The 27,537-nt window shown below is 34.1% G+C and overlaps 1 protein-coding gene and 1 long non-coding RNA gene across 20 annotated transcripts; both read right to left on the reverse strand.

The window, feature by feature from the left end:
- Positions 1-1,433: 1,433 nt before the first annotated feature.
- Positions 1,434-25,961, reverse strand: LOC114249937 (uncharacterized). Of its 19 annotated transcripts, none has more exons than XM_089732817.1 (17): positions 16,453-16,498; positions 15,934-16,079; positions 14,785-14,895; positions 13,966-14,156; positions 12,829-13,516; positions 12,578-12,654; positions 12,247-12,369; positions 11,283-11,391; positions 10,663-10,837; positions 9,702-9,791; positions 9,456-9,545; positions 9,210-9,299; positions 9,004-9,093; positions 8,625-8,765; positions 8,449-8,549; positions 7,474-8,367; positions 7,233-7,392 (listed from the first exon to the last, which is right to left on the reverse strand). In XM_089732817.1, the coding sequence occupies exons 4-15, from the start codon at positions 14,149-14,151 to the stop codon at positions 8,495-8,497; spliced, it is 1,914 nt and encodes a 637-aa protein (XP_089588943.1). In that variant the 5' UTR covers positions 14,152-14,156; positions 14,785-14,895; positions 15,934-16,079; positions 16,453-16,498; the 3' UTR covers positions 7,233-7,392; positions 7,474-8,367; positions 8,449-8,494. The 19 variants fall into 19 exon arrangements, with proteins under 19 accessions (XP_089588928.1, XP_089588947.1, XP_089588943.1 ...); XM_089732815.1 differs by having other exon boundaries at positions 15,922-16,079; positions 16,453-16,488; XM_089732803.1 differs by lacking the exons at positions 14,785-14,895; positions 15,934-16,079; positions 16,453-16,498 and adding exons at positions 25,174-25,377; positions 25,694-25,958.
- LOC149501534 (uncharacterized) lies at positions 21,967-23,636 on the reverse strand. The gene is made up of 2 exons (XR_016324175.1): positions 23,430-23,636; positions 21,967-22,483 (listed from the first exon to the last, which is right to left on the reverse strand). It is a non-coding gene; the product is annotated as an uncharacterized LOC149501534 (long non-coding RNA).
- Positions 25,962-27,537: the final 1,576 nt, after the last annotated feature.

Genomic DNA, 27,537 nt, shown 5'->3' on the forward strand with positions numbered 1-27,537 from the left:
CACCGGACGTCTTATCCCTTAGGCCACGATGTCAGTTGCGGTTGCGTGGGGCGCGCAGTGTGGACGGTTGTGTGGTTCGCGCAATCCACCACACCATATGGACATCTCGCAAAGTCGCTGTCCGATATTACTTTATAAAGGATTCAATGTTTATGGGATTCAATAGATTTTAATTATACCAATAGAGGTGTAAGAGACGATGCTTGGCGTCAGATTTCTCTCGAAATGGTGAATAAACCGGTAGAAGAAGCTAAAGAAAAAAATGCGGTCTCTGGCGGGAGGCTACAGAAGAGAAAATTTCAGAGAAACCAGATTCTAAGTGATATTTGTATATTGTTTTTACCCAGAAGTCTTTTTCTTTTTTCTAATTTTTTGCGCAAACTTTTAAGCGATATTAAGGTTACTGCTGCAACGGCAACTCGACGCCGCCGGAGTACGTGTGACTCCATATCGTGCAAGAGTTGGACTGTGAAATCACGGATCACCTTAGGATCGCTTGGAGCGTATTTTTAGGTTCGCAAGTTTCCAAAACTGGATCGGTCTTACACAATCCGTGATCCTGGATCGCGGATCGCGCGATCGCCAATTCAAAACGGATCTTTTTATTTTTTTTATGATTGAATGATTACTGGTGGCCCGGTAAGGTTTCCAGTTTCACCAGGACAGGTGGGCGAGCAAAGGCTCAGCCAAGAGGGTTCCGTAAGGACGTGTCTAGGGCGTCGACGGTGACTGGCTCCTGCGTGATCGGATTCGGGGACAAAACGGATCGTTGAATTTGCGCTAAGAGCGTAACTAAAAATTGCCACAAAAAGAAAAAATAGTCTGTCCATTATTCATTTCAAATTTCAGTATAAATCTAGTAAAATGGTAGATAAGACCCATTGATTACTTTTTGTCTTTAGTACTGATTATTTATAATTTATAAATAGAAAGCTACTTGATGGCGCCATTATTTCAGCACTTCGCGCAAGTGTATATCTATGGTTTCGCGTTTTTTTTTTTGTTATTGCTTTGATGGGTGGGTTTCACGGCCCACTTGATTGTAAGTGGTTACCGGAGCCCATAGACATCTACAATGTAAATGCCGCCACCCATCTTGAGACACGAGTTGTAAGATCTCACTTTTAACAGTACAACGGCTGCCCTGCCCTTCAAACCGAAACGCATTACTGCTTCACGGCAGAAATAGGCAGGGCGGTGGTACCTACCCGTGCGAACTCACAAGACGTCCTACCACCAGTACCTAACACAAAAAGTAACAGTACCTCCACCGAGCTTCAAGTAATCCAAAACAGCGCTGTATTGAGTTGCCGGCTTCCATATGCAAGTATTCATTCTAAATTTTCAGCACCCCTTTACCTAACAAGTTCCTAGGGAATACCAGTAGGGAGGAAAAATATTGTTTTTAATAATAAAAAAATAACGACACTGTATTCCATACTACAACATAATATTTAAAAAAAAGTCACTTTCATTATAACACAAATCACAATTAAGTATGTATGTACATATTTCATTAAATTAAAGCATTTCAATTTACAAAACTAATATTTTTTACATTACACGTTTTATGAGCTACATCTTTACATGAAACACTAAATAGAAAAACATTTTCATATATGAACGGCTGGAAAGTGATTACTCATTTTAGGCCAAATTTTTTTCAACTTTTTTTTTAAATTATTTGGATTGGTGGACGAGCTCACAGCCCACCTGGTGTTAAGTGGTTACTGGAGCCCATGGACATCTACAACGTAAATGCGCCACCCACCTTGAGATATAAGTCCTAAGATCTCAGTATAGTTACAACGGCTGCTCCACCCTTCAAACCGAAACGCATTACTGCTTCACGGCAGAAATAGGCAGGGCGGTGGTGCCTACTCGTGCGGACTCACAAGAAATCCTACTACCAGTGAGTACTGAGTTACTCATTTTAGACCAAATTTTTTTTCAACTTTACGCATGAATCGTTTAGGATAAAAATGTGGAATATATAATTACATTTTTAAAAACAATTGCCGCTATATATAATTAGGCTTCATTAATTACTTCCCGTGAGACTTAAAGATTCATAAAGTTGACATAGTATATTGTGATAAAATTAACAACTCATTGTATCCATCTATACATTAAATTCAATTTATGGAAAGTAAATAATAAACAACTTATGTACGTGGTAAAAATACAAATTTTGTCATTCAATTGAACTGTTCTAAGTACATAAATTAATTTTACGAAATTAATTAATTTACTAGATAATTAAAGTTCTTTTTAAAACAGTTTACTGAAATTTTGTTTAGAATTTTTTTTTCCTTACCAAACCCAGAGATCAGAGTTTTATTTCGTACATCCAGGCTTAAGCATGCTATATCTGAACCCAAAATATATATGAACTCAAAATGCATGTGACCACGAGCACAATTCAACTATACAGTAAAAACTCCACTTTCCAGAGTAAATATTCCGTAAATATGCCACGAATATAGAAACCGAGAATATGAAAAAACGGTTTTACAAGGTATATTCAGTTGGATACCTACATATTGGAGTCCTTGTGTACGTACCAATGTACCGATTGAATCCGCAGATAAAGAATGTTTTGCCGCGAATATAGAAATTGCGTTTTTTTTATCCGCGTATAGTGCAAACGTGAATGAAGAAAACGCGACTAAGGAGCTTTTACTGTATTGAAATTTTGAGCCTGAGCACATTCAGACACACAAATAAGTACGTTTACTACACGATATTTTACATGTATTTTTTGTATTTTTATCTTATGCCTTTATACCAATGAAATTTTAAAAATGCTCATTGACATACTTCTGGTGCACTGAGTTTAGAAGAACTCACTTTAATGAATTTAATTTGATTTGAACCATTCCAGTAGTAGAAGATCTTCTAGGGATTCATTGACAATTTGAACATCTGCTCTTAAATATGCATTAAGTTAATGTCGACAGTATCACACAAATAAAATATATGATCATTGATCATTACAAATTAAATTTTCTCCATTTACTATACTGGTAGAACATTACATTAAAACTTCAAGGCATTGATCTATAATAATAAAATACACCAAATAAATAGAAATTCGAAAGAAACTACACTTTCTTTAGTTACAAACAAAACAAATTAAGATAAACAACTTTAATACATGTTTTTGAGAAAATCCTGTAGTTCTATTTAGTAAACTCTTATAGCTAAACCGATTTATTATTAACTATGTAGTAAAAACGTTGTTACACTAACGCAGCCGCTCACATTTCACCCAATTGTGCATATAGTATGCCACTTTGTAATAAACCAAATTGACACTTAATCACTTTCAAATGTATCATTTCCAATCCGTTCCACTTCACTGTGACTGTTTCGATTCGAATTAACTCTTTTATTAACTTTATTTCTGTTGTTTCTTTTTTTGAATGGAGATTCACAATATTTCCTGTAATCATAGATACGATTGTCTTAAAAAAATATGAATATCTGTGTTGAGCTTCACAGAATTTAATCTTTGCCATGTTGTTGACCCTTTGGTGTTTTCTTTAACATCACAATACAGGAGGTATGTCGCATATTTTGCCCGTGTGTCCAAAACATATTTCAGACTAGACATAACCACAAAACTACTCTGAAGCCTCCCATTTTTCTTCAAATTCTTAGAAACTATGAACTTTAAGCGCTCACTAATTTCTATCCTAACTTAGGACAGACGTACCATATCCAAAAATAAAAAGATGTGGTGTCGTGGGACACCAGGTAGGAACGAAGTTCCTTCGGCTAATGGAAAATCGACACAATTTGCAAAAAAAAAATCGTGCTCAATTTTATGTAGGTTTTCTTGATTTTTCTCTTAAATTTTGCTGATTAGTTTTTACTTAAGTACAGGAAAGTATTTAGGAAATTCAGTATTTTAGGAAATAATAAATTACGTAAAATAAAAAAAAAAACGTAATTCAAATTATTAATTAAAATAAAAAAATGTCTCTTTATTTTTGTTTGACAACATAAAGTTACATAGAAATAGAAAAATAATTACAAAAAAAGTTTATTATTATAAGTAATTCTTATTAATCAGTCTCGTCATTAAATTCTATTGCTGAAACTATTGGCTTGTGGTAACTAAAATATGATACATATGTTTGTAATTCTATTTTATGCAAATACCTCGAAAAAACAGCATCAATAGTAGTAGTACCTTATCTGTAATGTCGATTCTTTTGGATTGTTATTTATATGTAACTTAAATTTTTCTAAAAGAAATGTTCTTAGTGGTTCTGATTTTTCATCTGCAAAATTGATATTGAAGTCTCCAGATAAAACCATCGGAAGCTGATGGAAGTTTCCACCAAGTATTTCAGAAACCTCATCAGTATATTCTATCAGCGCTCGATGGATGAAATGTTTCACATCTTCAATTTTTTTATTTGGCGAAATGTAGACTAGTACCATGACATTTTCAACTCCGTTGTTCGTTTTACATAAAGCTGAACAAATGTCTCCAACTCCTGTACGTCTAACATTCACATCGCCAGTATTTTTTAAGATTATGTCCATATTTGGTGTTAAAACACGTCATTTCGGATCTTCCCGATCCACTAACGGTGGTTTTAGGTACTTCAAGCATCGGTCATCGTTCTCGTCGAACCCGTCGCTTGCGACGAAGGGCTCGACGAGTAAATTAACCCTCAGACACAGCCCACTGAGTTTCTCGCCGGATCTTCTCAGTGGGTCGTGTTTCCGATCCGGTGGTAGATTCTGCGAAGCACGGCTCTTGCTAGGGTTCGTGTTAGCAACGTCGTCAGGTTTGAGCCCCGTGAGCTCACCTACTTGTTAAGGTTACGCTGGAATAGCCTCTCAAGGCTACCAGCTTAGGTAGGAAACAAAAACAAAAAAAAAGTTGTTAAAATATTAGTAGTGTCATTGCTATTTTGATAGATAGCAACTCCACCTGTACGTACGTAATCTCGCTTGGAATGGGCAATGCAATTGAAATTAGGAATATCAAACTGTTGGTCATTGCTCACCCACGTTTCGGAAAGAAGTAAGAAATTAGTTTTTTTAATTACAGAATCCGACAAATCCAATCTATGGCTTTGTAGACTTTGACAATTTAATGTGGTTATGGAAATGCCATTTTTCGTTTGAAGAAAATCCAAGATCGTTTTGGCTTTAGTGTGTAAAGGATTTGAACGACAATCTCTGAAATTCTTGCAGCAAACTTTTCGTTGATGACGCTTGCACTCGATTATGGTGGACTCTGAAGTTAGTTGGATCGTTATCGGGTGTTACAATAAACAATCCTTGGATGTTTGTTACACGAGATAGCGCAACATAAACAAGCTCTTGTGGATGTCCCTTATTGTATTCGTAAACAATTTCATCGAATGTTCCAGCTTGTGATTTGTGGATGGTCCTCGCAGCAGCCGAAACTAAAGTGCTTCCGTTTCGCAGTAACTTTCTTATCTGATGTCAATGGGATGTTCGCTGAACGTAATTCAATTGGTACAGCAAGGTTACCGATACCACATTGAATTGCTAGTCGAGCAGCTTTTTTTTTGACCTATCTTTTTCGAACCACAAAATTCTAACCAAACTCTGCATATGGTGTTGTTTTCATCAAAATCCATATGTACTAACTTTCCCACTGAACCATTACATAAGCCATCAGTTACATCGATGTTAGTGGCAATAAGGTAATACATAGATTTAAAAAAAGTAATTTGGTATGGTAACCCACCGACTTCATTGAGATTCTTTTTATGCAGTTTCTGACGACAATTAGTCTCTTGTTCACGACTTTTTGAACCAATGATTACATCTTCAGCTGTAGAAATTATTTTTTCTTCAAATTTTTGCAAAACATAACTGTTGTAAGCGTCAACACGAACGTTTTCATAAAGCAAACGAACTCCATGAGAACACAATCTTTCGGCATCTTCTTTGGTAAAAAATCTGGATTCAATAATTTGAAATTCAGCCTTATCCAATGGATCTCCGTTGCCTATCTTAGTTAGAATATTAGAAAATTGAACATTAGTCTACTTCAGTCAGTTGATAAAATTTTAATCTTCTCCACAAATAAGGTCCACAAATATATTTTTTAACTGGCTTATATATGGCTGTTGCCCTTACTGGTGGTGCTTGTCGTAAATCCCCAATTAAAATAACCACTATGCCACCAAAGTCAGCTTTACCTCTTCCGGTAATCTGTTTTAAACGCATGTCAATTTTGCCTAATAGTTCTGCGCTGATCATGCTTATTTCATCAATGATCAATACTTTAACATATCTAAAAAGTGATCTGTACAAATGTAACGTTTCAAATGATAAAGTTAACATTTTTGAAATTGGAATTTTAAGAGCTGTATGAACTGTTGTACCATCAGTTGTCACAGCAGCTTTGCCAGTTGAAGCGCAAGTTATGTAAGCATTGCAGTAACCATCATTGTCAGTAAATCTGTTGTACATTTCCATTATAAGTTTAATGACAAAAGTCTTACCACTACCAGCTGGAACAATGAAGAAAACTTGAAACAGCACTTGATTTGGAGTTAGTAAATGATGAATAATGTTCATTAATAGATCTTTTTGTTTTGTATTTGCCAATCTCATTAATTCGCAGAATTGTTGAGTGTCCATCAAGTTTTCTCTTTTTTTTTTTTTGCAACATCACCAAGTTTGCTAAGTGCTGCATTTTGCAATGATTTGCATGATGCTGATGCATTGATTGTAGAATCCGGATATTGCGCTATCAATGCATAAGGATCATTTTCGAAGACTATATTGGCATGTTCTTGTTCATCTTCTCCATCATCCTCTTCGTCTTCTTTTTCTCTGCACAGCTGTGAGATTATCTTCAATCGGCACATGCTCACTGACATCATCAAGCACTAATTCCGGAGCTGCTTCGTTATTATTATTATTATTTAAAAAGTTATTGTCGATTGTGATATTGTAGTAAATATAAAGAGGAGTTTTTACCAAATAAGTCAACCATTTTTTTATATTCTTTAGATTTATGAGCCCATGAACACAACTGCTTTTATATACTAATTTCTTCTTTAAGTGTACATAAACGCAATGGTTATCGTTAATATTTCTAGGCAAATCGTTTACCATTGTATTAACTTCAATTGGAACATTTATAGTTTGACCATAAATACCGTATTGACCATGAACATGTCTAAGTCTTCGTATTTGCATGAAAGGAATTCTCGGTGAAATGAATAGTTGTTGATTTGTTGATTAAACAAAATTTAATGTTGGCAAATCAGATGGAATTATTGGGTATGAAAAACCGTTGTATGTCGCCATTAAAGGTATTTTTTCTTTGCTTAAAGCCGCTTTACACGTAGAACAAATGTCAACATTTGTACCACATACATAATTCTGAAATAGCAAAAAGAACATATAGTAATAAAATAAGATGAAGTACCAATAAAGAAAAAAAATTGATTAGTAAAAAAATACCGGCAATATTTTTTGTAAAATATTCTCGTGCATACTAGATGTCTCACTTAAATCTTTCATCCACCAAAACCTATCACAGACAGCACAAGAATGTCCAAAAGTATTTTTTTTAAAGCCAATGAAAAAATCTAGATGACTACTGCTGTGTTGGTAATAATTTGTGTAAACTGGAATTGTGACATGATTTTCTACAAATTCCATCTCAATCACATCCTTTTTGTCATCAAATTCAATTTCACTTGCATCGGAATTTTCTTCGGCTGCTTTATTATTTTCAAAGTTTGAAGGACCTTCAAAAATACAGTCTTCAGAGTCTTGACTACTAATATTGTTGTCCATTATCATATCTTGTGTTTCAATATATTGAGTAATAGGCTGTTGACTATTAATACTGTTGTTTATTATCATTTCCTGTACTTCAATATACGGAGTAAAATGCTGATTGCGAAGATGGAGGTGAATGAAGTTTTGTGTATCATTCACAATAAAATAACAGAACCACACTCTTTCTTGACGTGTGTTGGTATCGAAGAAATGAAAACGCACACAAATATTTTGATTGTATTCTCTTGAAAATATCGATAAACAATCTAAATCTCCATATTCGGACTCACTAACAAGTATAAATCTTGCATTATTTGGGTTTTGGCAGGTATGAAAATATCGAGATTCCAGTAATTGTTTTCTGAGTTCTGATGGTGTTATTTTGAGCTTTAGGACTTCAATGAGAGAATAAAATAAACAATTGCCGTCTCCAGGAATGTTTATTAAACGCTGTAAAATGGCGTTCGGCTTTGAACATTCGGTATGTTGCTCGCTTGGAATGGAATATTTATGACTGATTTTTGAGAATATGCCTGTGTTTGTGTTGGTAAATTATCAGTATCATGCAACCTAAGACAAAAAGTTATATGCTTTAAAGAATTTTTTTTAAAAAATATGAAAAAAGTTGGATATAAATTTTGAAATACATACAGCTCTTTAGAGGATTCGATGTGATCAGTCAAAATTTCGTTGTGTCTCATAATAAATTTTTGGTTGTTACATTTTGTGTATCAATCAACTTGATTTTTTTTCTGAAATTAAAATATTAAACATTTAAATGGGTTTCTTTACATAGTAAATGTGAATTACAAAAATGAATATCTTACGATTGTGGAACTTCACTCTTTTCAAATAATAAAGCATCAAGTTGAACACGCTGCTTTTTCAACCTAGATTTCTGCTGATACTCTTTACAGTGTTCAGATTGAGTTTTTTTAGTTTTAGATGGTGCATTTAACGCAGCGTTACTAAAAAAAAATATAGAACATGAAAAAAAAATATTTCTATATATACATTTGAGTGCTTCTTTTCATTGAATTAATATATTTTCACTCCACACACGAATTATTATTCTAAACTCATAAAGTATTATTTTTTTTCTAATTATAATAATACTTTTTCGTAGATGAGGCCAAAAATAAAATTCGAAAAAAAGGGAGCACCCTCGTATGTATATACATACACATCGATATTTTTGTATTGTACCTTTCTCGTTTATTTTTAATTTTCTTCATTTTTTGACGTTCCCTGAATGCCTTTTGATGCTCTGCATTTGTTTTTGGTGGTTTTGCGGTCCTGAAAATGATTAAAAATAGATTTTTTTGTTTAACTTAAAACTTAAAAAAAAAATATTCAATAAACTTTTTAAATATTTTCATTAGCTTACTAGATATTTTTGCTTTATATTGTACCTTTCTTGCTTATTCTCATTTTTTTTAGCTTTTTGGCGTTCCCTATACTCCTTTTGATACTCTGCTTTGGTTTTTGGTGGTTTTGCAGTACTAAAAATGATTAATAAAAATAGAATTATCAAAATATATATCTATTTAAATGTTTGGAATTGAAGGGAGATTTATTTTTAATTATTTAAATAAATAATCAATAAACTTTTTAAATATTTTCATTAGTTTAGAGGATATCTTTGCTTTATATCGTACCTTTCTTGCTTATTTTCATTTTTTTTAGCTTTTTCGCGTTCCCTATACGCTTTTTGATACTCTGCTTTGGTTTTTGGTGGTTTTGCAATACTAAAAATGATTAATAAAAACAGAATTATCAAAATATACATGTATTTAAATATTTGGAATTGAAGGGAGATTTTTTTTTAATTATTTAAATAAATAATCAATAAACTTTTTAAATATTTTCATTAGTTTAGAGGATATCTTTGCTTTATATCGTACCTTTCTTGCTTATTTTCATTTTTTTTAGATTTTTCGCGTTCCCTATACGCTTTTTGATACTCTGCTTTGGTTTTTGGTGGTTTTGCAGTACTAAAAATGATTAAATATAAATAGAATTATTAATAACATGTATATATATTTAGGACAGAATTAACTTTTAAAAATAAATATTCACACACACGCACACACACCCGCACACATACACGCACACACGCACACATACACGCACACAAGCACACGCACACACATACGCACGCACAGACACACACAAACACATATATAATCTCTATGAAGTTTCGTAGTTTTTTTTCTCAATTTTTCCGTATGACCCTCAAAACAGCAAGAAAGATAACCTAGAAAACCTTACAAAGATTTTAGTATGTACACACAATATTAACCAATGTAAAATATTTTATATTTATAAATAAACTAATACTTACGTATTTCATTCTTTTGCACTGAATAATTTCCCACTATTATCACTGTCAATTGCATTCAAGTCACTTGTTAGTTCACTTGCTACTGTTACTATATTTATTATTGTTTTGACGATTTGAAATTATATGAAAATAAAGGTGGCTACTCACGAGTAAAATGTATCTATAATATGAGTTTTCGCCACGTGCTTGTCCATGAATTCATGAGTATATACTATGCATTGGCGGGGTGGAGTGGTAATAGAGAGAGAAGGGATGAGAGAACAAAAAGAAAGAAGGAGAAAGATAAAGGTATTATAAACTACTCGCTTGTGTATACGACTGTCGCGCCTGCGCACGTCTCATTTAACGGTTTTATTCCACGGACTTTTTCTTACGGTTTTTTTTCAGTTCGGTCGCGCAGCAAAATCCCTATCTCCTCCAAGCCTGCCGTAAGGAACTTCGTTCCAAAAGGTTAATTACTTGATTAATGTATGTTGTGTAACGGCTACTGCTATTATATAAGTATAGTCTCACATAATTACCTCTTAACATCCTCCAAAGTCTTCGGCTGTTGCTGTTTTTTGGATTGGACGGGTATACATGTCTCGGTGTGGTTTGATAGCTGTTCGAATGTATCATATTTGTTCCGACATCCGTAACAAGCATACTTGTCGTGACATGTTTCATGCACCATAAGATCCGTTGACGTTACGAAACCTGTAATATAATAAATGAGTATGATCATAATATTGGATAATTTATTATAAATAAACAGAATGGGCAGCATTCATGGGATTGAAGATATATCAGCATCTATCCTTCTTGCTGTATGAGTTAACTTATCGTAAAACAAATGACAGGTATTGGTGCCAACCTGTCTTCAGATGTTAAGTCAATGATCACATTAGAAAATAATATTTTTACAATGTATGAATAATAAGGAAAACACTATCACCCAAGTATTTCCGTATTGTCAAAGTTAAATATTGTAACATCAGTGATTTGTGAGGAGACATGAAGAGCTTTGTTTTTTAATTTTTAAGTACATTCACAAATACAATCTTCAATGTTGTTGTACTGTGGTGTGCGCCAGTCTGTCCACCTCACCTATTTCTATTCTTCACGCTTCTCACAGTTTCCCACATTAATAATTATCACTTACTCCGTTTACATAATGTACAGACATATTTTGAATTGTTGCGAGCAATTCTAGTTGTACAGTCAGATCTCCTCTTGACCGAGACGTAGGAATGCTGAGCAACGACGTGTCCCTGAAAGCAAAATAAGGACTTTTAGGCCTTTATATTTTTGAGCATCCGAGTCGTCATGGCCTAAAGAATCATGACAAGACATCTGAAGTTCTCGTTTCCAACCAAAGAACTGTTAAACTTAAGCACCCGTGCAAATCCCCAATTTTTCAAATGAAATACAGTATGAATGACATAAGAATACAGTCTTTATTTCATTAGAAACATGTTAACTGTGACTGTGTGAGGTGGGCTGTGAGCTCGTCCCCACATCTTGGCAATAAAAAAATAAAAAAAGATTTGCCTAATTACTACAGTTCAGATAATATACTGCAAGTCTGAAGGTGGGTGACGACATTTACGTTGTGATGTCTATGGATTCCGGTAATCACTTAACACCAGGTCAGACGGTGTACCGTCACGTACACACGTACGTACCACAAGCATTGCGTAAATGCCGCCACCTACCTTGAGATATGAATTCTAAGGTCTCAGTTTTTACAGAACAACGGCTGTGCCCACCCTTCAATCCGAAACGCATACCTACCCGTACGGACTCACAAGACGTCCTACCACCAGTATTTACACAAATTATAATTTTGCAGGTTTGATTTTTATTACCCGATGTTATTCCTTCACCTTGTAGGTCAATCGTGAAATTTTGTTAAGTAACGTTTCATTAAAAAATTCCTCCCTGCGTGTTTCCAACACCAGTGCATCGCTAGATATGAATGCATCCGACGTCTAATCCCTTAGACCACGACGACTTCAATTCGTAGATATTGAGAGTTGGCCTTAGTTTAAATCTCTATTAACTCAGTTTGTAATTGGGAATGGTATGCTAAAATTAGAATTACTCCTTGATTAAAACATACATACCTTGAGCTCAGAAACACTGCTAAATGATTTCATACAGAGCATGCATTCCAAAGGCATCTCATTCATGAATTCAGTGTCGTCATTGTCACTATCTGGTTCATGTTTAACATACACTTCGGGACTCTGGAACGTAACAAAACACAATATCATTCTCACAGTGTCTCTTGCTCTCCCTTTCTCAAGAACTATTAGATCGATTTCTTTTTATTGCTTAGATGGGTGGACGAGCTCACAGCCCACCTGGTGTTAAGTGGTTACTGGAGCCCATAGACATCCACAACATAAATGCGCCACCCACCTTCAGACTTGCTTATAATCAAAGTATACTCACAACTTCGTCACCATTCAGTACATGTCTGTCTATGCTCATATCAGGGATTTTCTCAAATTGATCTGCAGGTATTGAACCTGTAAATCATTTTTTAATATTAAATTTCAGATAAGACTATTCAATATTCAACAGCATATTTATTATTATACATGAGGTGGTTAGTAATGTCCATAGACAATCATAATGATTGCTGACAGAAAGCTCCTTTACAGTCATAGATAAAGGTACACAAACAAAAAAAAACTACTCACCGTTCACAGTTATTTTGATAGGCAATAAATCCCGAGAGACCTTCATTACTGGGCTGTGGTTCAACGAATCTGTATTATCAAAATTAAATTCATTTTTTAAATCGTCTCCAACATTCAATTGATTTTTTTGAGCCTCTGCAGTCTCACAATCAATTTCAGATTCTAGAGGCTCCACTGACTCCTCAGGCTCTACTTTAATTTCCATAGAGTCAGATATTCTGTCAGGCAATGACATTGAATTCTGAGGCATTGGCAATACTGGATTTGTAAATTCTATACTGTTATGCTTGAATTCATTCTTTAAAGCTTGTTCCTCATTTTTTGGCTTTTTTGTTCTATTTTCAACATCATCAGATTCAATTTCAGGTTTCTCAAACTCTTCAGGCTCAATTTTAATTTCCATCAATTGATCAGCATTATCACAATTCAAAACAAAGTCTGTAGCCTCATCTTCGGAAATAACTTCTTGTTTGATTTCCACTGTTGTACTCTCTCCCAAGACTGTACTGTCGATGTTCTTTTGTACTTCTATAGGTTTAGGCCAGTTGTTTTTGTTAGACATTGCATTGTACCTATCATTTAAGATTTGTTGACTCTTTTGAACTTTTGCAATAAATATACATGAATCTAATAATTTTTGATGACATGGCATACATATAAAGTTGGAATGTGGATCTGTGATGGATATCTGAAACAAAGCAATACATTTTGATAAAAACTGTGTGGGCTGAACTCTTCTATTGTGCTATATAAAAATACTAAAACCTATATATACAAAAGCAATGCCAGAAAATACCACATACCATAGCATTCTTTTAGATGCTAACATTAAGTTTATATTTTGGCATATTTGAGAATTCTTCCAATGACTGTGCCCATGGGCTATAGCAATGGCTCATAAACTATTTCACAGAGTAGTCTAAAAATAACTTAAATTTTGTGGAGACTCAGATAAAATTATAAAGAACGAGAAATAAATTAAATTATTTCACTTTAATATAAAAATCAATCAACTATGGAACAACTAAGAATCGACTTCCGATTTACAGACTTCTTCACAGCATCACAATCTGAATACAATTTAAATCTATAGCACTTCTAAGCAAAAACAATAATATACAAATCACAGAATCTCACCTGTACTTGAGTTAATTTACACAGATCATCAGCAAGAGTGACTCCCATACTAAACTGTTCTGTTGACCATGATTGGAAAATGTCTATTAAATTTGCTTTCTCAACGTTTTCAAGGCACGCACGACATTCCAATTTACCACACGAATTATCCAAAGATTCTGCATTTTCTTTCACATTCAACAGCATCGTATCTGTAATAATTAACATATCTGTAATAAATAATTAATTCATCTAACTGTCATTATTTTTTAAAGGTTTTTAGGAGTCTGTAGTTTCTCACAGTAAATTAAAAAAACATGTAAATTCATCGTAACAAAAAACTACAACTTATATGATATTTTTTTCAGTTTTCACAAATAATAAAGATAATTATAGCTACTTTAATGACTTAATCACTTATGGTTCTCTTATATTAGTCCTGACTTTTACAGTACACCTCAGTTGTCCATGACAATAAAAACAATAAATGTAGTTTTAATCAAATTATATGAAATTCATTTTCAAACAAGGAATGGCAATCTTCAATCTTGCGAAATAAAAGCAATCAATAATGTTTTTTTTTTGTAAAAACAATGCTATGTATTCTACATGTATACAATCACGCTAGCAGGCACCAGCCTAAGGACAAGGAATCTCTCACTGAAGTTTTGGGGAACAAAGCCTTTTTCTTTTAACAGTAAAAATTTAATTAAGATACACATTAAAATTCAGAAAAGGAAATGAATGATTATTACATTCTGACAGATGTAACAATTGCTTTCTTGTGTAACACTTGATTTATTATCTTGCTATTAAATTTCAAGGTATTCAAGTAATTACCTAATATCAGTTAGGCTTCTCACTTATAAGAATGGTCTCCAGCAATCATTGAAGTCAGCTATGCCAGTGATACAGACATGTTGCTGCCTTCCTCTACTTAGCTTTATATTTCTATTAAGTGACAGACATTAAGTGTGATTTATTGAGATAAATTTTTATGAGTACTCATGTTTGTTATTTGCGAATGTACTCTACAAATTACATTAATTTACAAAAAGTTCCAAATATGCTCATATACATTGGCAATTTTTAAACAACATTAATTTTGGTATTGATCACACTTAACTACCTTATACAAGGTTGCACTCACTTTGTGGCTATGGTGACTTGTTTTCCTTTGCTCATTTTATCAAAGCAAAACAATATAACATCTTTAAAATTTAATAACTAAAGTATGTAATCAAAACATTTATTTAATAACAATAATTTTTGTGATCAAATTTAAACCAAAAATTTTTGTCATAATTAAAGCACACATTATTTATACTTGTATGTCTCAATAAGTGTTTGATTTATTTAAAAAGTATTTTTAAACTTTAAAGTTATTTTTAAACTCATATAACAATGAACCTTAAATATTTGAATCACAGTAACTTAACTGATTACTATGAATTAAATATTTAAGATCAAAGGATCTCCATGACAATGTAAAAAAAAAGGATCTGATGAATATCTAACCATTAATCAGGCAGGAAATGTGACCAATATCGACAAGTTGGTTTTTTTTATACTTTAGATAATGTGAATGAAAGAGGTCAGATACATGAGGTCAATCTCATTTGTTTTGTATTAGGGCTGTGCCATCATTTAAATTGTATATACAAAAAGCTGTCAATTTCTTAGTTGTGTAAGGTACTAAAGCACTAGTGCTGGAATAGCTTACAGGCCTGCAAAGCTGACTACTGACTGACACAAACTTATTTCTGCTGTAAAGCAATCGTATGGTCCAGTTTGAAGAAAATTACAGCCATTTTATTAACAGAGTTGAGACTTTGATCTCTATCAATCGATTCCTGTAACCTCTTAAAATTTGGGCTCCTGCCCCTGTCAGATATCTTTTTTTTTCTAGGATTAAATAACTTCACTTTTTTTGTTTTAAAACGACATACAAAATGGAAAAAACTTCAAAAAATTAACCGAGAGGCGCACTTCGAGTTCGCGCCGTTGATTTTTCATGACATAATCTGGATGATTCGTTTTCTTTTCGACGCTGCCGTAGCTCTCGCATTCGTTCTGTACTGGACTTAGGCTTCTTACATTCTTTTCGACGCGAGCTTTCCTCTGACTTGCGTTTTCTATAATTCCGAGCATATTTACGATTCATATAAGACGACATCTTTGTTTACTATTAATTCAAGAGTAATTTTCATATGTATTGCTGCGAATATTTTGATAGTTTCATTGCCAGTTACAGAAGTATTCTATTCGTCAAAATAAATAAAAAATCCTAGCTGTGCCCATTTTCATGCTACACACAACTATACAGATTAGCACAGATTGAAACTAACAAAGCTACTATCGAAATCGTTTGACTCCCTATTTAGAGGATGGCTCTGAAACCACGATCTAGGAAAGCACTGATGTACGTTCACGGTTTAGTTTAAATAGAATCCGTACTCTACTGTTGAAAATGTTGAAATGCATTAATCTTACGCTAATTTGCTTCACCTGTGCATTTGTGTACTTCGGTAAAACTTGCGTGACAGCGTTGTCTGACACTAATGAGTAATGACGGTTATGACATTCGCGGCAAGCCTGTGTTTTTGTCTATGGATATGGACTTTTTGGGGACGTGAGGAGTCGTGTGAATTTCATTTGGTCTCACTTTAAATATTAATGTACAACTCGACCAAGCTAAGTTTGCACCACGCTGGAATGCGGTGCACCGCCCGCTTCCCCGCGCACCTTCCCGCGATCGCCCTGTCGCGTCAGTACGGTTAGCATATTTTTCGCCGACACACGTCATATGATTTTTCGTCTCCCTATCCGTTGAATTTGAATTTTTTAACTATTCTTGTTATGTTTTTTATTGAAGTTTTGTTATATTATTGGACTGTTTTTAAGTTTAGTTATTAAGTTTTTGTCGAACTGTTGTTACTGAACGATTAACGTTCATTTTTCTTAATTTCGATTGGATTATTGTGGGCAACAAAAATGAAAGGAAAGGTGATAGATACACAGTGAAGGGAGAGACATAATCCTGAAAGGATTGAAGGTTTTCGAAGAAGAAAAAGCTAATAATAGGATGACCTATCTGGTTGATAAAGTTATTTACCGAACTTGCGGCATATTTATGAGGACGTTAATGAATATAAAAAAGAAACCAAACAATTATCGCAGTCAGCTGCTTTACCAGCATCATGTTCTTCGCTACAGCCTCCTTCTTTGCCACGTCCAAGGACTAGTGCCCAATTAAATACACCCAAATTATTGACACTAGGTAAAAAACGCAAACAATGTCCTAGAAAAATTATACTTGACAGTTTAGACCTCTGTGCTCTCAGGAACATTACTAACTCATTTTACACAATTAGAAAATAAATCCCAAACTTAAATAAATTTCTCAAGATTGCAAAATGAGATCTGAATTATCCAGGCCAAAAAGAAACATTAAGTAAAATTATTACTAAGCAATTTGGATACAAATTTAAAAAGTGCAAGAACGCCCGGGTGGCCTTAATACGAAAACCCGATATCGCTATATCCTAATGTACCTATGTATAATATATTGTTAAAAACAATAAATGCAAAGTAAAATCTAACAATTATTTGTTTACATTTTTAAAGTCATAGCGAATCCTTTTCAGACCGTACCTAAGCGGCAGTGTGACGTAATCGATGCGAGGTGCAAACTTAGCTTGGTTGAGTTGTATATTAATAGTAAATATTAATAAAATGAATTGTAAATCATTATTTTTCGGCTTGCAACCAAAATCCAACGAAGTGACCCAAGTGATCGTGGCAGGAATAAGGCGCGCGGTGCATTAATATCAAGCGATGCAACTATACCGGTGTTCGAATACCGCAGGCAGATACAAATTTTTGTAATGAAATAGGTCTTACATTTTTTTTTTTTTATTGCCCTTGTAGGCAGACGAGCATACGGCCCACCTGATGGTGAGTGGTTACCGTCGCCCATGGACAAAATTTATGAATGACTTCAACTTTCCTGAATGTCTTGTGAACCTACACGGTAGGTACCACTACCCAGCCTATTGTCTATGGGATCCGGCGGCAACTTAACATCAGAGAAACCCTGAGTTCATTTCAATTTTAAATTAAAAACTTTCACTTCCGCTTTACTATATTGTATCAACACGTGCGTTTTAAATAATGAAGGATTTTTTCAGAATAACTTCTTTAGATACCATTATCGCTAGTACCGTCAAAAATCTTCAATTACAAAAAAAATGAGGAATGATATGAATCAAAATGAGATGAAACTGATTTATTTCAGATTATAAAATGTATAATGGCATGAAACGAGACCAAATATCAGTAATATTTTGAGAATTTACTATGACTTCAATGACCTTTTGACCTTATGCACTTAAACAGACGTCAAACTGTAAACAATCCACCATTATTACAAACTCTAAGCCTGAAGAAATACTAAATTATCCTAATAAAACAATTCACAGAGTTTGGCTCCTCGCATTTACAGTACTCTACAGGATCGGGTATGAGCTGTTGTAATGTGTCTTTCTCTATTCTATAATAGTAAGTACAGGTCTTACCTCTCGTCCTTCTTATTCATATTTACTTGCTCCACTTTTTTTAATTTAAGAACGGATTAGAGCAAGCAGCTCTATTTTACTTTATTCGCGATAAATTTTCTTACATTTTAATATATTTCAAGTGGTAAGATGAGTACAATCACCAATAACTTATTTAACGTATTTGTACATGGCAAGGGCAACAATGTAATGTAAATGCAACAATGTATGTAGGTACATAATGGAAAAAGGTTTTTTTTTTTTTTTGGTCAGGAGGAAATCGCCGGACTTCCGCCCTCCACTGGGGATAGAGGGCGGAGCATGTCAGAGTCGAACTGACTAAAACCTCCTGTCGCTCAACAACCAACGTCCAAACCTCGCATGAGACAGAACTCATGAAGAGGCAAAGGGGGGAAAGTGAAGCGTTTAGTGCGGAGCACATCTCTCCCATCACCCTCCCCCTCGGGACGCCTGACCGGCGGTCGTCGGCGCCACGACCACCAGCCCTCTCGGTCGGCAGGCTATCCAAAGCCCGCCTAGATGGCGCCGGTTAGAGTGAGCTATCCTACGGAATACCCCGCTGGACCAGAACCAGCGTGGGTCGAGGATAGCCGGCCTTCCATCACCCGGATGCTCTTGCGTAAAACGCGTGCAGAGCAGCTTGCACGTCGTCTTCTTAGGCCCCCTCGCCGGTCCCCAGACCGACATGTGAGGGGGGACCCGAAACACTTACAAGGGCCAGGGCTTGGGCGAGATCCGCCTCCCTGGCCCCCGCTCGACGGCGGCGGGATTGTGCGTCTCTCACGCGCCCCGCCGCCTAATGGAAAAAGGTAGACAATCTAGCGGCAACATAATAATCTATGTTAGGTGAATGAAGTTAGCCCCTCAAAAATTTTTTTTTTTCCTATTTTATACTTATTTTCTATTAATTCGTTTGTTCATCATTTGTTCATGATTGTTCACTGTTAATAATTGTTTGTTCTGCATTTATTTATTTAAAAAAAATATTTAAAAATATACCTACAAGTTAGCCCCTCTAATGCAATTTTTAATATTTTTCCATCCTTAACGACTCGTAAATATTCATTTTCGATTGTTCTTATACAAAACACGTTTGTTCTCTTTCGAAATTACTCGTTTTTTGTTTAATTTACTATTTTTATTAGTTGAATAAATGTATACAAAATATGTGTACTGCGCATGCGTCAACTATAATGCCTAAACTTTATACGCGGTTTTAATCGTGAAAAAAAAAAACAAATATAAATCCTGAAGGAGCAATTAATTGGTATACAGTTTAATTAAAAAAATTAAAAAATTAATAAATGAAATAATGTGCATTGGCGTTAAGTTAGACCAAATAGATTTTTTCCATCCTCTTACCTATCGTATTAAAATGTTATTTTACTAATGTTAGGAATATAATTTCGACTTGTGTAAAAAAGTTATTATAATGTATACCTATATTATCTCTTGAAAGATAAATAATGAATATATTTATTTGTTTATATTACCTATGTGAAACCCCCTATCTTTTTTATACCTTCATAACGATAAGTAGGAGGATGGAAAAAATGTATTTGGTCTAACTTAACGCCAATGCACATTATTTCATTTATTTATTTTTTAATTTTTTTAATTAAACAGTATACCAATTAAATGCTCCTACAGGATTTATATTTGTTTTTTTTTTCACGATTAAAACCGCGTAGAAAGTTTAGGCATTATAGTTGACGCATGCGCAGTACACATATTTTGCATACATTTATTCAAATAATAAAAATAGTAAATTAAACAAAAAACGAGTAATTTCGAAAGAGAACAAACGTGTTTTATATAAGAACAATCGAAAATTAATATTTACGAGTCATTAAGGATGAAAAAATATTAAAAATTGCATTAGAGGGGCTAACTTGTAGGTATATTTTTAAATTATTTTTTTAAATAAATAAATGCAGAACAAACAATTATTAACAGTGAACAATCATGAACAAATGATGAACAAACGAATTAATAGAAAATAAGTATAAAAAAGGGAAAATAAAATTTTTTGAGGGGCTAACTTCATTCACCTATCTATGTTGTAGCTAACTACAACATAGATTATTATGTTGCCGCCTAGGTACTAGGTACGAGTATACGGAGTTGTAGGTACCTGCCCTATACATTCCATGAAAATTAAAATCTAGTTCATTCGGCAAGTCAATAACATAAAAACTTATTTAATTGGTCATTATCATATGTCTCGGGATACTTTAGGATATTATTGTGTTCAAACACATTTTATTTGATATTTGAAATGTTATTTACATCCGGCATACGAGCAGTTGGGTGAGGGCCGATCTTACTTCGGATCTTAGACTAATACCTGCCTGCAAGATTTGAAGACTGGTTTAGTGGTATTTTTATCCTTTCAATAGCGTTTACTGCCGTGTTTTGTTTTGTCGACATGAGGGCTCTCTTAGTACGTTTGCGTCGTGCCTCACGGCTACGGGCGCTGAGGTTGGCTTTTTTTGGTGGCATTTTACTGTAAACCACAATTTAATGATACAGTAAGTATAAATGAAATAAAATCGGCAATTTATAATAAATTCCTTGAAAAAAGTGATAATAAAATAAATATGCAAAAAACAATATAATATTATACACTATTACCACAGTTTTACAATCCATAAAAATATATCTATTTATAAAATGTGATCAAACTCATCAATGATCATAAACGACTGCCTATATTTTAAAATTACACGCTGCAATGTATGTTTTATTAGGCAAACAACTGTTTAATGGTTTAACAGTTTATTTACTGTCTATTCCCCCAATGATTCGTCGATTTTACTAGATGTGGTAAAAGAGTAAGCAACTGCTTGTTTGCAATAGCCTAACATGTTTCTTCACATAATTGTAAAGTCATATCCAGCTGTGTATGGATTCTGAATGTTATCAATTTCGTATAGACCCATAATTTTTTCCCGATATATGTCATAAAAAAGTTAAAATTTTATGCACATTCCAGCCATACAAAATGCACATTCGCTTTCAATAATTATTTGATTACCTGTGACAAAACTTCCCAGATATAATCTAATTTTTATATAGGTATTGCAAATATCAACAAAAGTGTTTAGAAGGCAAACATAATGTTTTTAATAAAACTTATATGCTGTTATATGCATATAAATCCTGTCTGACTCGATGGTGCAGTCGTTGGAGGCACTAACTGTTGCACTGAGGGTTGTGGGTTCAATTTCAACAATTCGGGAACATTAATGTGATTAAGTATTGTTTAATCTTCGTCTGGGTGTTTATTATCTATATATATAAACGTATATAAGCATGTATGTCAATCTCTGGTACCCACAAGACAGGAAATCCTAATTTGGGGCCGGATGACAGTGTGTGATTTGTTCCCAGTGATTTATTATGTGGGATTGAGTAAAAAATATTTAAACAAAACAAATTTGAATTCTTTTGAATACCTGTTATTTCTAGAATTAGGTTTTATATTGACCTGAGCTTTAACAATTTTATTTAAGTTTCGCGTTAAGAGCTGTTCACATCCTCGTAATAATTGTTGATGGGTGACATCCGCATCCATCAAGTTTTTGGCACATTTATTGAGTCCTTTTTGAAGTTTTATTTTTCTTGGTGTATAATCTGTCATTGTTTTTTTAGTCTGCGATGTATGGCCACTAGTACATGTCATAAGAGATACATCTACTGAAGTTACTTCAACATGGTCTCGACCACCCCTGCTGTGCAAATCCCTTAAAATCTCTGTTTTTGGAGCTTCTCTTTGTGTACATCTGGGGTTTATTAAAGTACATGGTAAGTTTAACATGGGAATAGCAGCATTTTTTAACTTTTTTTTCATATACATCCATCTTTCAAAATGTAAGCTGCATATATACATATTATATAATTGTTCAATGTTTTTTTCTCTCAAGTCAGGTCTTCGACAAGCGTCTATCCATAACTGGCACCTGTAAAAAAGCATCCAGTAACATAATTAGTGAGGGTATACATTATGACACAAAATTGCATGATCATGCATTGCATGTTTATATGCCTATATCCCATAAAGGTGGGAATCATAACATATAATAAAGTTAATAAGCTGTTTTATTATATATATATTAACTTTATATCAAATTATACCAGAACAACCTATACAATTGCTTTTTTTTTATCCTGACGTTAAATTATGAAACAATTAACATAGTGGCTATAGAGATGACCTGGTTTGTGAACTTTTTACATACTATCTTCATACTTCCAAATATTGCTCATCCATCATATTATTATTCTTATTCATGATTATTATCTTTTGAAATTATTTTTAGCCTCTACTTAATATTACTGTATAACTAACTATTAAGTACATGACTATACGGTTTGTCCACACAACCCTCTGTTGTGATAATTATAACAACTCCAATATTGAGTAATTGTTTATTGATATGCTTACACTGATTGGTTACTGTTTATATGATAAAAATGACCTTATGCGAGTACGCGACGTCTTGCTCATGGTGGTACACGAACTGACTCGAAAATAAATGACTTTGATGTAAAATGCATCGGTATGCAATATGATGTGCGCGCTGCCCCGTACAATGACAGATATTACTAATAGATACAAAATAAATTAACATACTACACTATCTTTCAATAGAACTTAATAAATACGTAAACAAATCTAGTTTGTTTTTTCGTAAAGTGTGGCAATTCTTTCATTTAATGTTGTCTGTATTTTATTATTATTGATTTCTAACCAACTTGTCACTATTGGTGTATTAAAGCATTCAAAATAATGTTTATTTTGGCTGTTTCAATGTTAAAGTTTGTTTACATTTTTCGTAACTTCTATTGAAAGATGTTTAAGACGATATTTGGTTAGCTAAAATGAATTAATGGAAATAAACTTACCTCGCATCACGGGGAAATCTATGAAATCTTAAATCCTTGTTGTATTTTGCTGTTGAACCACATCCGTACACAGAACAAGTGTGCACCATTATAATGAACGCAAATAACGATTTTCACAAAATTTTAATATACACGGCAACGTCTGTCTTAGTGTTTGAGAGCGCAAAGTAAGTGCGATGGAGATGGAGGGCCGCATCCGTATCGCCCGCCGCACTGCCATATCCCCACCGTTCCTCTACGCAAGGACATCCGTTTCCTAACTGTATGGATTGTAAAACTGTGCTATTACATTAATTTGCTAACGTTATTGGGCATTCAATAATTTGAATGAAAAATATATTGACTTCAAAATGAAATTACTGTCTTTCATGATAAAAAATAATCTGATAATCAAATCAAGTAATAAGTTTAATTTGTTTCTGCTAAAATGTACATTATAAATTTCATACATCTCGTGGATCTCCAGCTAATTGGTAATTTGTCTGCTTTGTATCGCCCATAGATAAGGCATTAAGATAGTCGTAAATTCTTGCTAGAATGGAAATAATGGATGCTTACTTTGAATACAGCGCCACCTATTATATATATATAACTAAGCCCATCCCGGACATTTTAACATCATGCCAATAAACTAACTCACTCCGCCATCTGTTACTTATGGAGTTCAGATTGAACTCATAAAAAACAAATAATTTGCCATAAATAACTATTTCCATAAATTAATAGACAAGCTTAATTTATCTGATCTCTCAAGTCGGAACAAAGCACACAGCTCGAAAATTAAAAACGTTAAAATTGGATAGTTAGTTTCGGCGTTCATCCCGGACAAACATCGTGACACGTGAATTATTATACCTATTTAATATAAGTCCTTCATTTGTCACCTGGATTATCAACCATGAAGTCCAGTAGAAATTTTCCTATCGTGTTGACGGAACTGAATTGTCAGATTGTCAAACAACTCAAAACAAGATTTATTCACCGAAAATAATTTCAAAGACATTAAAACCACCACAGTTTAAATTGAACGAACTATACAATAATAAGAAAGCATTACTATACTATTTTATTTTTATCACCATATTCTACACTATTTTGGATAAACCATAAAAAATGTTATAACAGTAGAAACTTGACCATTAAGTAGATAGTACGGCACCTTTCCTCCAAAAAAACCCTATTTTGACATCATAGTTTAACTGAAGTTGACGTACCAAACGCGTTTTTTATTAGTTCATTGGAGGACAGGCAAAAGAATAAAATGCGATAATTACCTTATTTTATAGGCTATGGAAAGTAAAGTTACATTAAATTACTATTTTCAAAATTATTACGGCAGTTTTCACGGTGACGATTTCGGTGAACACTGTTCGTACACAGAGTGTGCTGCTTCATACAATAAATGAACAAAAAAAATGAATGACGTCACGAACAAATGAGGTCAGCCGATTAAAGCTTTTGTCAATTTTAATGTCGCTAGCGTAGCTAGTTCCGTTGTCGAAGAGAGCCGCCATTTTGTGTTTTGCATGGTGAAATTTTGGCATTTTGTAATTTTAATACGGTTTGTAATACTTTCTACTCTATTGTAGGAAACGATATAAAACATGCAGTATGAAGTTAATGTCGAGCTTAATAAGGATGGGAATGGGATTTTTCCCAATGTGATTGTCCTGCGGGAAGTGATATGAATACCGTTTGTAAATAATATGTTAAAAATAAAAAATATCTTAAATAAATTAGATACCTTTTATAATATTGTTTTCAAAAAAGCATACTTTATCTTCACAGTGCTGGGAAGTGCTTGGCAGGCTAAAAAGCTGTTTTTTTAGGTTACGAATTTGTAATCTTTGTTCTCTACTTTTTGCCTTTTCAGAAGCTGGTTTCATATTCCATGAAAATATAGATGGTACAACACCTTTCTTTAGATATTTATGTTGATGTTTGACACCTACAACACAAATAAAAACATTTAAATATATTATCACAAGGAAACCTAACCATAGTTTCAAAATCTTTTTATTATAATGTATGCCCAGATTTAGACAGGATAGTAACAGTAACAGCTTATATGAGGAATGAGTTTCTGCCAGTCTGTTTTCACTTTTGTTATTAAATGTTCCTTACAGCATAAACCTTCTTGCGAAATATGTTACTGACTATTATTGTGCATAGATAAACATTTTTGAGAAAAAAAATTATAAGAGTACAAAGATGTGTGCTATGCCTAGTCATGCATAAGAAATATTTGACAGAAAGAAGCATACCCGTATATTTACTAATGTTTTCATAGTCCGATTCCATAAAGTGTTTACGACATAACCTCGAACTGTTTGTGGGAATACTTTTTTCGCGTCGAATAGCCTTTAACCACTTTCTTCCAATTTTCTTGTCCTTCGGAAAGTGATGTACTCCAATTTCTGAGCATTTTGGCACAAAACAACGTGTCATTGTCTATAAAATAATTTTTAATGAATAACGCCCATACGAATATTGAATGTTATGGGAACCATGCACACTAGCGCTACTTTGACAGCTGTCAACCTCATTAGGTAGGCATAAACACTAATATTTTAATCTATGGGCACAAGCTTACACTTGGAAGACTTTTTGGCGGGAATACGAGGAGTGAAGTTGTGTGATTTGTTTTATTTTGTCTATTTAGTGTTTCTTCGGGTTTAAATGTGTAATAACGGTGATTTATTAACTGTTTAATATCTGTAAAAGTGCACAAATGTTGGAAAACGAAACAAAGCCGCTGGACGTAGCTTCTCGGGATCCTCCAAAAAGTCCACTGAAAAAATCCAGGTAAATGAGCACCATTTTACTGAGATTCTATTTCATCCCATATCATCTCATCTCATTAAATTTAATTTTATCCCAGTTGATTAATGTCTCAAATTAATCATATTCATTTCAATTCATTTAATTTCACTCCATATTATCATTTTTCATAACAATAAGAATATAAATTAAAATAAAACATGACCTAAAGGTCTTAGTTACCAGGTCATAAACTCCCTACCAAAAATACACTTGGGACTTGCAATATACCGCAATGCAATGTCTATCCAATGATTTGCAAGCGAAGTAAATTGTCCCTTTGCAATAAGGGCCGTTTTCCAATTACAGCACAAGAGCGCATTAGGCGGCATAATGCTCAACCAAGCTTCAGCATAATTCGGCATTGTACGTCATTGAGTCGCATTATGCTCTGTAATTGGAAAACTACCATTAAGTAATGGTTAATTACAGAGCATAATGCGACTCAGTGACGCACGCAAGTTTTGTAGTGTCACCTTGGCCGTTTTCCAATTACAGCACAAGAGCGCATTATGCGACATAATGCTCAACCAAGCTTCAGCATAATTCGGCATTGTGCGTCACTGAGTCGCATTATGCTCTGTAATTAACCATTACTTAATGGTAGTTTTCCAATTACAGAGCATAATGCGACTCAATGACGTACAATGCCGAATTATGCTGAAGCTTGGTTGAGCATTATGTCGCATAATGCGCTCTTGTGCTGTAATTGGAAAACGGCCAAGGTGACACTACAAAACTTGCATACGCCCAATCATGACCTATGCAAGTGTAGTGTTCGCTCACGCGGCCCGCACTTACTTGAAACCCTTCTAAAACATACAATCTCGTTTTTCCAGGATAGCCACCGGAGCCCTGTGGTTCATCAGAAGCGTGGACCTACACGATGAAATAGTCCTAAAGTCCATCAGTAAGTATCTACAATCGGTATCAGTGCGACATTTCAAAAAAAGTGGCACGACATGTGAACCCTCTCATCGTGGCCGCCGGTAACTACATTCCCGATCCTGCGGACCGAATGGTAAACAGTCAACGTCGCCCAAAACACGTCATTTCGGATCCTCCCGATCCAGTAACGATGTGTTTAGGTACAGCACCGGTCAACCTTCTTGTCGAACCCGTGGCGCTTGCACAAAGGGCTCGCCGAGTATATTAACCCACAGACACAGCCTACGGAGTTTCTCACCGGATTTTCTAAGTGGGTCGCGTCTCCGATCCGGTGGTAGATTCTGCCAAATATTAAGTGTATAATCTATGGATTCTGCGAAGCACTGCTTTTAGGTACTAG

The sequence above is a fragment of the Bombyx mandarina genome, chromosome 15 (genome assembly GCF_030267445.1).
Source record: "Bombyx mandarina strain Sakado chromosome 15, ASM3026744v2".
NCBI lineage: Eukaryota > Metazoa > Arthropoda > Insecta > Lepidoptera > Bombycidae > Bombyx > Bombyx mandarina.